At 39.3% G+C, this 12,875-nt stretch overlaps 1 protein-coding gene across 2 annotated transcripts in view; it reads left to right on the plus strand.

The window, feature by feature from the left end:
- The window catches only part of NEDD4 (NEDD4 E3 ubiquitin protein ligase), a 160,530-nt gene that overhangs the window by 112,676 nt on the left and 34,979 nt on the right, over window positions 1-12,875 (plus strand). For both annotated transcript variants that reach the window (XM_022579560.3, XM_022579563.3), the window contains 4 exons: window positions 4,446-4,612; window positions 6,518-6,635; window positions 6,727-6,894; window positions 10,374-10,439. In XM_022579560.3, coding sequence (XP_022435268.2) covers window positions 4,446-4,612; window positions 6,518-6,635; window positions 6,727-6,894; window positions 10,374-10,439 — 519 coding nt within the window. The remainder of the gene's footprint in view (window positions 1-4,445; window positions 4,613-6,517; window positions 6,636-6,726; window positions 6,895-10,373; window positions 10,440-12,875) is intronic.

The raw sequence follows: 12,875 nt of genomic DNA on the forward strand, positions 1-12,875 counted from the left end.
GCAGGAGGGCTCATAGAAAAGGAGGAGACAAAGAGAGAGAGAGGGAGAGAATATAAGTCATCTAATAAAAAGCCACATTTATGGGAGGCCAGAAGAATTTAACCATCTTCACGGATGACAGAATAAGAGGAAGTCCAGTCAAGGATTTGGGCAGAACCACCTGCCTTTGGGGTGCGTGAAGAAGAGGCAGAGAGTATGTACTTGGAATAGAATTGGACAGGGATTTGGAGCCTGGAGTCTTAGTTGCAAGCTCTGCTGCTTGTGAGTTGAGTGACCATGTGAGTGTCTGACCTTCTCTGGACCTCAGGTTCTTCCTTTACAGAGTGACAGGGTTGTACCAGATGACTTCTGAGGTTTCTTCCAGCACAAAAATTCATGATCTGAAAAGGGAACAAAAACATTTGCCCCTTGAGGTTCCCACTGAAGGAACCTTATCATCAAAAGATAGCACCTTATTCTACCACATTGACTGAAAGCACCCAGTGTGATGGCCTCAGTCTGCTCTGGAGGGTTTTGTATGTGTGGCTTCCTCAACAGTCATGCCTCTTTGATCAAGGTCTGCTGAAGTCTCCAGAACTGTAAGGCTGAGGGACCCTTCCCCAGTGCTGGGCTCTGCATCACACACCCAAACGTCTTGAGAAAGAAAGTTCGAGGACAAGTAGTGCTTTTGCAACAAAGCTTTCTGGGAATTTTTTATATGCACTAATGAGACTTTACTTTGTTGGGGAATTCATAATAACAGAAAGAAAGAACTACTTTTCTTTAAATCATAGACTGTAGTTAGCCCTTACTCTGGCAATCAGAGAACTTGGTATCCTCTCTTAAGTCTAATTCCATTATTTGATTACCTTGTTTTTCATTTTAGTTTTTCTCTGATTTGTCATATAACAGTCTTTTTTTTTTAATTTAGAAATTTATTGAGTAGAATTTTCTGTACCTGGCATTTTGGTGCACAGGGAAACCTGAATGATGGAATTCTGTTTGAAATGAAGGATGTCTGCTGTAAAGAAAGAAAACTCTTTATTTAGTAACTTAAAAAATTTTTAACAGCATTTCATTATTTGGTAACCTGCTCCAAGTTTTGCCCACACGCACGTATCACAGGTACCTTATTCACAGTTCAGTTTCTGCGGGTAGAGCTGCTTCACTTCATTTTGTGGTCTCATGTCTCAATGTTTGAATTCCCTCAGAATGCACCTTATAATTTCAGTAGATGTAAGCATGTAGGAGTTTATTTATGAAAGGCCCTAGGAATTCAAACACATGAATCTGTGCTTATTTATCTTCTGTGTAGCTGATGACCAGAGAAGTCTTGTCTTTGACATTTAGTTTGTGACTGAATATATAAAATCCTACCATTTAAAGAAAACAATTGTAATTTTCAGAAGAGGCTCACTCTTAGGCAGTGTATGCCCTAGTACAATAAAGTGTGGCTATAATAGATAATTGTGTAATATTTGATTTTTGCACCCCTTGTAACTTTAGGTTTAGTTGTATGTATTTTACACAATTACCGTATAATATAATGTTTGTTGTACCTCTAAATGCTTTCTTTCTGGACTTTGACTCCGCTAAATTGTGGGCAGTTGCGTATTAGCTTTGAGGTTAGTAATAAAGTAACATACATTGATACTTAGAAAATTATTTTGTGAAGAATATTAGCTGATACATGTTTAATAGGGAGGCATTCTCGACAGAAAATGAAAACTCATTCTTTCTAAACAGTGTTCAAATGTGTAACTATACTTCCTCTTGGAACTGAAACGGGTTTTTAAAAAATAGGCCCTTACTTAGTTTTTTTCCCCCTTCACAAGTTTACTTGGGTAACATAAATTCAATAAGTAGACCTTTAAGAGAGAAATCTTTGGGCTTCCCTGGTGGCGCAGTGGTTGAGAGTCTGCCTGCCGATGCAGGGTACACGGGTTCGTGCCCCGGTCCGAGAAGATCCCACATGCCGCGGAGCGGCTGGGCCTGTGAGCCACGGCCGCTGAGCCTGTGCGTCCGGAGACTGTGCTCCAACGGGAGAGGCCACAGCAGTGAGAGGCCCGCGTACAGCAAAAAAAAAAAAAAAGAGAAGTCTTTAAGAAGATTTTAAAGAAATATTTTTGGTACCATTTTCCAAGCTCTGAATATTTTCATAATCCTTCACAGCAGAAGCGAGAACGCTTTTATTAATAAATTTTATTAATCTGCAGAAAAATAATCAGTGACCATATTTTTTTAATGTCTTTTTTTTCAAGAGCGTGAAATATAAAAGTTCAACTCTAACACTTTTGAAATTGAGACCAGAGAAGTAAAATGTGATTTAATGTGTGCAAGACAAATTTTTAGATATATAGATCCTATATCATGATCATTTAAAGGAAAGGAAAGGAGAGAGAGAAGGAAGGTAAACATTTATGGAGAGAAAAAGTAAGGGATTAGAGGGAAGGGAGAGAGAATGGAGTTTGGGCAATAAAAAGAAGGAAAAGAAATTAACGAGATATCAGTTCCCATAGAAGATATAAAGAAGAAAATAGGCTAAGAAAGAAAAGGAGTCTGTTTTACTTCCAATCCAGATTCCTTTTCCCAGAATAATTCTGTCTGTCTTCCTCTCTCCTACACCTCACCTTCCTTTCTGCCTCAGTCTCTAACCTTCCCACTGGAGCTAGCCAGAAGAAACCAACCTTGCTGCAGAAACCCCTATCCTTTTATCCCAGAAAACATTTCTTTTCTTCCCAGCTCTTCTCCTTGACCCTTCCTCTTCAGAACCCACCTTCCAACATAGAAGCATTCTCTTCCATCTTCTAAGCCGTCAACTGACTGGCACACCACCGTCCTCCAGTGCTAGATCCCCAATGTCTAGAACAAAAGGCTCTCTATATATTAAGGAAATGATTTTTTTACCTATTATTATGGTACCAAATATGTTCCCCAGCTTGCCTTTTTTTTTTTTAACTTCGATTTAGTAGTTTTTGCCATGTACGTATTTGGGGGGTTGTAATCAAATCACTCAATCTCTTTTATGCCTTCCAGGTTTGATGTCATACTTAATGGCTCCTCCACTCTTAGAATATATTTTTTTAATATCCCCAGGTTTGTTCTAATACATTTTGGTTTTACTTTTTAACATTTTAAATATTGCTTAATCTGTAACATTCTGGTTATAAGGTATGAGGTAGAAACCCAGATATTTTTTTTCTTTTTTTCTAAGTAATTTGCCTATCTTCTCACAAATTTGAAATGTCTTTATCATATACTAAATTCCTATAAATGTGATTCTTTCTGAGTTTTCCAATTCTATTCATTATTGTGGTTTGTGGTATGTTTTATCTGATAAAGTTAATCTTCACTCTACTTTTTTGGAACTGTGCTGATTATTCTTGCTTGTTTTTATTTCTATTTGAACTTGAAAATTGCCTTGCCTTGTTATTTTCAAAAAAAATCCATAATGTAGTTCTATTGGAATCTTGGCAACTTTATAAATTAACTTGGGGAGAATTGACACCTTTCTGAGATTAAATCTTCCTAGCCAAGATCACATTATGTCTCTTCATTCATTCAGGTCTTCTTTTGTGTCCCTTTAGGAGAATTTTTAAGTTTTCATCACTAGTGTATTTGTGCTTCCTAACCATGTTGATGTTTAGCAGAACCTTTTACTGACTGCCTTTTCTGTTATGAGGTTTCTTGTATGAAAGCATGTCACTAACCCTCGCTATCCTTTTCAAATAATTCCTTACTCTATAACTACCCTAGCTAAGGGTTTTTGTATGTTTGCCCCTTGCTAGTCTCAGAGGAAATTTCCAGTGCCTTCCTAGCATATAAATAAAACAAAACAAAACTTTCTTTCTTTGACTGTTTTATGACCTGACCACAATGCCTTTCCATGGTCCAGAGGAGAAAGAGAAAAGTCAGACCAGAGAATCATCATGGCTTTTCCATCACTCAATTATTTCTAAATCATTTGCCCTTCCCTATCATGCCTCTACATATTTGACCTTCATCCAGTGATTTTTTTTTTCAGGTTTCAGAGAGTTGTTTATTTCCACCATAAACAAGGTGCTTTCTCTGTGGGAGAGACAATGCCCAATAAGATATTATCCCTGTTTATAAGTTAGAGAATAGAGTAAGGTTAAACTATGCTTTTCAATTTCTTAGTGCCTTCCAGTGCTGTTTGTTTATTTGAAAGTTTTCTGTGTCCTTTTTCTCCTATTAGACATGTTTTAAATTTTTTCCAAAAAAATGTTTTTCAAGCAAAATTTAAATGTTATCATTTTGCAAAAAAAAAATCTTCATTATCATAAGATATTCCTATTATGGTCTTAAAAGTTGACAATGTGCTAATTCTGTCTTTGCATAGTTTCTGGAACTGGGTGTGCTAAATCTCTTTTAAAACTTCCTCTAGCATAATTTATAAGGTTAAAAAAATTAAGCACACACTTAATTGTTACCTTTCTGTTTTTCAGCCTGGCTGGGTGGTTTTGGACCAACCAGATGCTGCTTGCCATTTGCAGCAGCAACAAGAACCTTCCCCTCTACCTCCAGGATGGGAAGAGAGGCAGGATATTCTTGGAAGGACCTACTATGTAAACCATGAATCTAGAAGAACACAGTGGAAAAGACCAACCCTTCAGTATGTGATGACTTTCATGTTTGTAATCTGAATACTTTTGGACCACTAGTTTTCATTTTGAAGTCATGGCTCAAATGGCTCAAATGGATTCATAATAGTGTGGGGATCCAAAAACTGCAAGAATGCTAGGATTTTTATGGCCCAGGGCTTTAAAAATGCTATCATGGATGCTTCTTTTTAAAAATGATTTGATAGTATTAAAAAGTATTTGAGTCACAAATACCACCCTTCTAATTGCTTCTTTATTTTAATAAGTTGCCAGTTATTTCTGTTTTTAATTATAACCACAAAAGAAACGTTTTTCTCTTGAGACTAGTTTAGAAAATCTTGGAGATTTTTTTGTAGTTTGTTACTAAAATATAATGAGATGTTAATTTCTACAGTATGGTATTTTTAAAGTGTAAATTATTTATAAAATTGAAAGGACTCGATAATAAGGTCTTTTGTTAAACACCCATTTGCCAATCTGGTCAATGTATACATACTTCCCAATGTACCCAAATCAAGGACAGAATGGCCTTTGAGGTATTCTGATTTATGTTTCCTCAGTGACATTTTTCTTTTATTATCATCAGACTGTATGTTTGTAAATAACATTTATAAATTCTTCCATTATTCATGTTTATTATCAAATATCCTTCCACTTATCCTTCCTTATAACCTTATGAAGTCTTTCTTTAGTTTTCTTCTTTTTGACACAGACATAAAATTTTTCTTATTTGTCCCTTAATGTTCTAATTTTTGGCTTTGGTATTTTGTATCTGATATAGTCCAAGCACTTTCATAGATATTTTCCCTTCTCACATCCTTCCAAAGCAAATTAATGATCCAAGTTCTTCGTGTCACAGAGGCATTGATCTCTGTAGAATGGCGTACAGATTGCAAGACTGAAAGCACGATAAATTTCTGCAACATCCTCCTGTTGTATACCTCAGTATTATGGCAAGCCTGACTTGAGCAGAATCACATTTTTTTCACTGTGGTTGATGTTGTTTTCAGCCAGCAAAAATCAACTATTTAGGAGGAAAAAAGTGTGAGGCATTCTCTTAGGACCACTATGTTTTCTCCAGCAACAGTGCAGTAAGAACTGGTCTTCTGACTATCCTGGGCTTATCTGGCATTAAATAAATGAACAATAATTTTGTTATTAAATATCTATATAAAATTCTAGATCTTATGGTCTGGCTATATTAAACACAACTAGCTAGAACAGTATAACTCAGAAATGACCGGGGAGTGGGTGTTCAGTCTGATTAACCATACCTTTCCTAGATTCAGACACGCCTTTATTACTGTCCTTTTTCAGAAGCGGTCCATTACTGTATATGATCAAAAGCAGATAGATACCATTTAATCTGTACTCTATCAAGTTTTTAATTATAGTGTCCTTACACTGTCTTTCCTTCTGCCCTCTGCGTTCCTACATGGGAAATCTACTCTTGGCTAAAGATCAGTTCTGGAAAATGTTACTGTCTGATTCATGAAGATGTATATGTAACTCTTAAAGCTTCTGTTTTATGAACTTTCTGGAGCTACTTTAGATTTTACTCTTGTAAGAACATGGTGAAGTAATAATATAATGAAATTATTTATGAAACTCTCAGGTATTCATTCATTCAACAAATACTTTTTGAGTGCCCATATATGGGAGACATTATCCTAGGCACAGTGATGAATGAAAATATTAGGAATTACACATTTTCACAAAAACTTTAACTCCATAAGGTACTCTTGCAGGTACCGTTGTGCCTAGGACTTAAATCTATGCATTTTGAAGCAACCTTTGGCCCAGAACAATAAATTCTGATCTAATATAGGTTTTTTTTTTTTAACGAAAACAGAATTTTTGACTATCACTTTAACTCTCTTCAGACGTGGGTGATGGCTTTTACATTTCTAATACAGGGACAACCTAACAGATGCTGAGAATGGTAACATTCAACTGCAAGCCCAGCGTGCATTCACCACCAGGCGGCAGATATCTGAGGAAACAGAAAGTGTTTACAGCCGAGAGTCTTCCGAGGTAGAAATCATTTTCTCATTCTTGTTGATAGACATATGTTACAGCAGTAGATTAAGGTATGTGTGGCTTAAGCTTATTCTGTTCATTTTAGAACTGGGAAGTTATAAGAGAAGATGAAGCCACCATGTACATCCATCAGGCCTTCCCCTCATCTCCACCATCAAATAACTTGGACGTCCAGACTAATCTTGCAGAAGAATTGAATGCCAGACTCACTGTTTATGGAAATTCAGCCACTGGCCAGCCAGTATCCAGCTCAGTAAGATGGTCTTAGATGTTGTTGGAGCTTCAGGATTTTGTATTATATATTATTCCATTCAGTGTCTAAAGACTGAATGTTATCTTTTTTCCTCCAGTTTTACTGAGATACAGTTGATATAACACATTGTATTAGTTTAAGATGTACACCATAATGATTTTATAAATATGTTGCAAAATTATAACCACAATAAGTTTAGTTACTATCCAACACTTCACAAGTTTTTTTTTTTTCTTGTGATGAGAAAAAAATTGTCTTAAGTTACACGTAATAATGTGTTAGGGACTTTGGTACTTTACAGCACGGCCGTTTTCAAATATCCCCACTAATAGTATGAGGCAGAGTCATGGAAAATCCAAATGGTCATTGGAGTCTAAATGTCCATTACATAAATCAGCGCCCTCCAGCCAAAGGCTGCCAGGAACACACCTGTAATTGAACAAGTTGGGTTTATTACTCATTTCAGCAAGGGGAAAACACACCACGAGTGTCTCAGTAGCAGTATGTTAGGAAAGACTTAAAGGATTGGGGCTCATGTTAGTCAATTTTGAGGAGGGTTTAAGGAAGCAGGACTTTGCCCTGCATTGGATGCTGTCAGGAAACAGAGATTATTCTGTGATTGGGTATCTCAAATCTTATCTGTCACGAGACTAAAGCTATATTTAGCAAAAAAGCAGCAGTCACTTCTATCTGCCAGGATAGGGAGATAATTGGTATTTTGTGGCTTGGACAGTGTTCACATGTTGCTGTGTTTAGGCGTGATTACAAAGTAGTGTTGATTTTGTCTGGATGATGCTGATGAGTGCCAGGGTGGGTCCTGGGTGTTTAGGGTTACTTTTCTCCTTCTCAGCTATACCACACATGTCACCAACACACATGTGAATAAGAGCTGATGTACTTTGACTAAACAAGAAGATAGATGACCTTCTCACTCCAGCAACTGCTTGAAAAATTGCTGTCTGTGGGGTCCAGAAGCAAGTACTCCAACATACACTGCCCTGACGAGGTCCTTGTGGCTAGCTTTCTAACCTTATCAAGGGAGACCTTTCAGTGGAAGACAAAGAGGCATCTGAGGATGCTGTGGTCATTTCCAGTTGCAATTCCTTGCTTTTCATTCAGTTAGTAAATATGGAGGGCTGACTGCCTGCAGGTTATATGCTGGTTAAAGTATCTTCAGCCTACAGCCCACCTATCTGTTTAAGTATTGCCTATGGCTGCTAGACCGTCACTAGATCGTCACACTAGATCGTCATAGTTGAGTAGTTGTAGCAGAGACCGCTTGGCCCGTAAAAAATATTTCCTATCTGGACCTTAACAGAGAAAGTTTGCTGACTTCTGTTCTAGCACCTCCCTTAAGACGCTTCAATGTAGACAGTTCTGTGTAAATGCCTGTGTGAATATCCAAGAGCAGGTCTGCCTGCCTGCTCCCTTCCCCTCCTTTCTTCCATCCGTCTATTCTATCTTCCATTCATTTCATTTTATTTTTTGGTCAGAGGAGTGGGAAAGGTCAAAGACTTAAAGGATAAGCTATATTGATTTGCTGGTGATAAATCACATAAGGTCCTATTCCCTTTCTTCCTGTTATTATTATTTTTTTAATTATAAAACAGGGAGATCAGCTCGGTGCTTTATGACCACCTAGAGGGGTGGGATAGGGAGGGTAGGAGGGAGACTCAAGAGGGAGGAGATATGGGGATATGTGTATATGTATAGCTGATTCACTTTGTTATACAGCAGAAACTAACACACCATTGTAGAGCAGTTATACTCCGATAAAGATGGTAAAAAAAAAAAAGAAAAAAGTAAAAGGTGGCATCCATACAATGAAATACCATGCAGCCATTGAAAAGAATGAAGCATCTTTGAATGTATATGTTGTATGGAACAATCCCTAAGAGATATTGTTCAGTGGAAAACACCAAGGTACCGAACAGTATTTTTGGTACGTTACCATTTATAAAATTAGTTACATGACAGAGCATAAATATGTGTAGCATATTTCTTGAAAACTAAACTAAACCTGGTAACATTGCTCGGCTCTGAAGAGAGGAACAGGGTAAACAGGGCATATATCTTTTGTACCTTTTGAATTTCATACCATGTGCATATTAATTCAAAAAAAATTAATTTATTATTTTTAAAGTATTATATGGTCATGGTTAAAAATTGAAACAGTACTGAAGTCTATAAAGTAAAAATTGAATCTTCCATTTTACCTCTAACGTGTGCTCCCTCAATTGCCATTAATGGTTTGGCATATATAGTTTTAAACATTTTCTACATATTCATAAACATGCATGCACAGACATATTTGTATATCATTTTTTTAACCTGAGATCATCTTGTGCACACTTTCTGGTAACTTACTTTTTTTACATACCGTATCATAGACATTGGACCATTTCAGTAAATATAGGTGTGCTCTTTTTAAAACCAACAACAACAAAATAATCAAACATCATTCCCTTGTGCAAGTAACCCTTAAGCTATTTCTCCAGTCTCCTTTGATGGACTTTAGATTGTTTACAGTTCTTTGTTATTGTAAACAATCCTACAGAGGCTCCTCTGACTTAATTTATACATATATTATAAATTTTAATGTCATTAAGTAACAGAACTAAAATATTTCAGATGGCAACAACAGCGTGCATATAAAAGCACAAGGAAAGAAAAATTATACGAGTTCCAGGAAACAAGTAATCTGGAATGTCCAGAGGGTGGGTTGTGAGATTGGAGGGCTGCAGCCAGCTGGAAGAGCCAGGTCCGGAAGCTCACTAACCATCGTGCTCTGTGCTGTAGATTTTATCCTAGTGAATTTAAGTCATCGAAGGGCTCGGAGTGAGAGAATGATGTGATGAAATCTGCGCTGCAGAACGCTCTCTGGCTGCAGCACGGGGTATGGAGAGTAGATTTAAGCAAATAAGACTTGCAGCAAGCACATCTGTTAGGATGTTGCCACAGTAATAGCCAAGGTGATAAAGGATGAAAACCTGAAATTTAAAAAAAAGTGTAAGGGAAATGTATTTGAGAACTAGTGAAGAAATAGAATGCATAGGATCTGGTAACTGACCCGGCTGTAAGGGACAGGAAGGGGAGAAATCGGGGGCTGACCGATGTCTGCCTAGGGCAGCTGCTGGCCTCCCTTGCTGCCCACTGAGACGAGGAATACCTGCGAAGGAACAGGTTTGAGTGGGTGTGGACAGGGAAAAGCTGAATCCAGCTTTGGACACAATAAAGGGTTCTCTGTTAGACCTTCAAGAGAAAGTGTCCAGGAGACAGTCTAGGACTCGAGGGACAAGTGTGAGCTGGAAGTTGGAAGGCATCGGCGGGGGTGGCGTGGTGTTGAGTGAGGCTGAGAGTGGGTGGGGTGGGTGTTCTTTCTTCTGCCCCGTCATACCCACCCTGCTACCTTATCTGCCATTCAAAGACAAAGCAGAGACCTAAGGTTATTATCGTTTTTTTTTTTTTTCTTTTATAAGAATCATTCCAGCAGAAGAGGCAGCTTACAAGCCTATACTTTTGAGGAACAGCCTACACTTCCTGTGGTGAGTTTTAGCCTCTCCCCTCAGTCCTCAATAAAAATATAAGACACAGCAACTTTTTTTTTTGGAACGCTGAACATGAACGTTTGATCCAGCACAGCATCTGGGCTCTGGAGGATGAGGTTGAGGGAGGGGAAATGGGATGGGTAGGCCCTTTAAAGACAAAACCTGGAGACCTGTCTCTCCCATCATGAGAAAGCCAAGTCCCCATGTGCTGGTGGGTAGCATCTGGGCTTGGCAGGTGAAGCGCTGTGTGGGCTGGAGGTGTTGCGTACAGATCGAGACTGTGGTCTCCAGTGGCCTCTGCTCTGTGCCTGGCCCGTGGCATCTTGCGACTGTTTCCGCCCCGTGCATGAAGCTGCGTCAGGGGCCGGTCCCTCAGGCAGGTGTGCCCTGGTGTCGGCAGACTTGGCGGCCAGGATGGACTTCATCAGCCCGCTGAGGAGCCGTCCGCTGCTTCCTTAGTAGCATCTCCCGCCATGACCTGAACTGGAGCTTAGACCTAACAACGTCATGGCCTCCATCCTCTTTCTGACTCAGGCATCATTGCGTTGAGTTTGTCTCTTCCTCAGATGGTCCCCGCTTGTTTTTCAAAGCAAATGTAAACACCCAGGCTCCTGGCCCTTTCAGCCTCCCCTCCCTCTTAGCCACCCACAGACACCCCCCCACCCCACCCCAGCCACCTTCCCTTCTGTCTGGGCTCTTTCTTCCAAATAGCCTGTTTCCATGTCCTAATTCTCTCCCCATTCTGGGTCTGTGAGTGTTCCAGTTCCCCACTTGGACTGGCCGCCTCACTTTTTTCCCACCAACCATTTGTGATTTTGAATGGCAGTCTGTATATTAATTTTGAAAAGTGGGGATTGTTTTTGCTTTCACGGGAGTTCCAGCAAAGAAATGCACAGGCCCAGAAGTCCTCGACCTAGGAGTGGCTCATCTATCTAAAAAGGTGGCCCTGCATCAAGAGAGGGACATGGACCCTGTGCTGAGGAAGGAAGGGGTACCCACCTGCGCAGCTGGTCCAGTCACCATTGACCATCAGCAAGAGGGTGGATGCCACGGCAAGACTACCCTCCCCAGCCTTCCTCTCACTTACTACCCCGTGTCTGGCCACCTCCACTCGCCTGGAGCCACTTAAGGAGATCCCTGGTATTTCTCCCGCCTCACTTCATCATTTCCTCTATGCATTGAAACTGGTGAATTTCTGATTGACTGACAGGCACTCATCCAAGAAACTATTTTAAGTACACCAGATGAGCCATAGAATCTAGAGATGATTTACATTTTATGTACTGGAAAAGCGATTTCCGTGCCTTTTTCTTCTCAATGCATTGATTAGAGGTCTGTTTTGTTTGGTTGCATGTTTACAGCTTTCTTAAGGTATAATTTACATGCCATAAAATCCACCCATTTTTAAGTACACAAATAAATGAGTTTTAGTAAATTTATGCAGTTGTGCAAATATGATCACAGTCAAGTTTGAGATTCTCCCATCGCCACAGAAAGTTTTCTTAATCCTAATACCTACTCTCAGCCCCAGGTGAACACTCATCTGCTTTTGTTGCTAGTTTTGCCTTTTCTAGAAATTTCATATAAGTGGAACTGTACAGCAGGCCGTCTTACGTATCTGGCCTCTTTCACTTCATGTGATGTTTCTGAGGTTTATCCATGTTGTTACATGTCTCAGTAGCTCATGATATTCCATTGTGTAGATGTGTCTACTACATCCCATTTATCTACTCACCAGCTGTAGGACATTTGGAAAGTTGGGCAAATTTGAATTCCATTATTTTGTAGACTCACAGCTCATCGTAACTGTCAGCAATGTACATCTAACCCCCGTACATCTAGGGAACAGTATATCTAGTGAACAGACTAGTGTGATAGTTTGTATATGTAGGACACATTAGGGAACCAGGCGAAACCTTGAAGAGTCTAATCTCTAAGACAAAACGGGTACTTCCCTGGCGGTCCAGTGGTTAAGACTCCGCATTTCCAATGCAGGGGGCGCAGATTTGATCCCTGGTCGGGGAGCTAAGATTCCCACCTGCCGCACGGCCAAAAAAATTTTAAAAATTAAAGCTCATGAAAAAAAAAAAAAAAGACAAAAGGAAGGCCAGACCTGGACTATTTTAAGTAAACCTGGAAAACTAGACCTCTTTGGTTCATTAGTAATACACTACAATAATCAGCATGTCCCCAGCCCTCACAGAAAGCAAGCAGGGGTAACTTTTGACTTGGCACATATGGGTGATCATATCTGTAGTTGGACTACCTGGGTTCAAATCTCAGCTGCATACTAGCAATGTTATCTGGTAGGTAATTGCTTCCCTTTTCTAAGCTTCAGTTTCATCCTTAAGTAAAATGGGCCAGTAATCTTAATTATCTCAGTAAGATTTGTGTGGAGGTTAAATGGCATGATCTGTGTTAAAGCACTTGGTG

Source organism: Delphinapterus leucas, chromosome 2, assembly GCF_059928025.1.
Source record: "Delphinapterus leucas isolate spDelLeu-1000000601 "Yukka" chromosome 2, BTC_Dleu_Yukka2, whole genome shotgun sequence".
Lineage (NCBI taxonomy): Eukaryota > Metazoa > Chordata > Mammalia > Artiodactyla > Monodontidae > Delphinapterus > Delphinapterus leucas.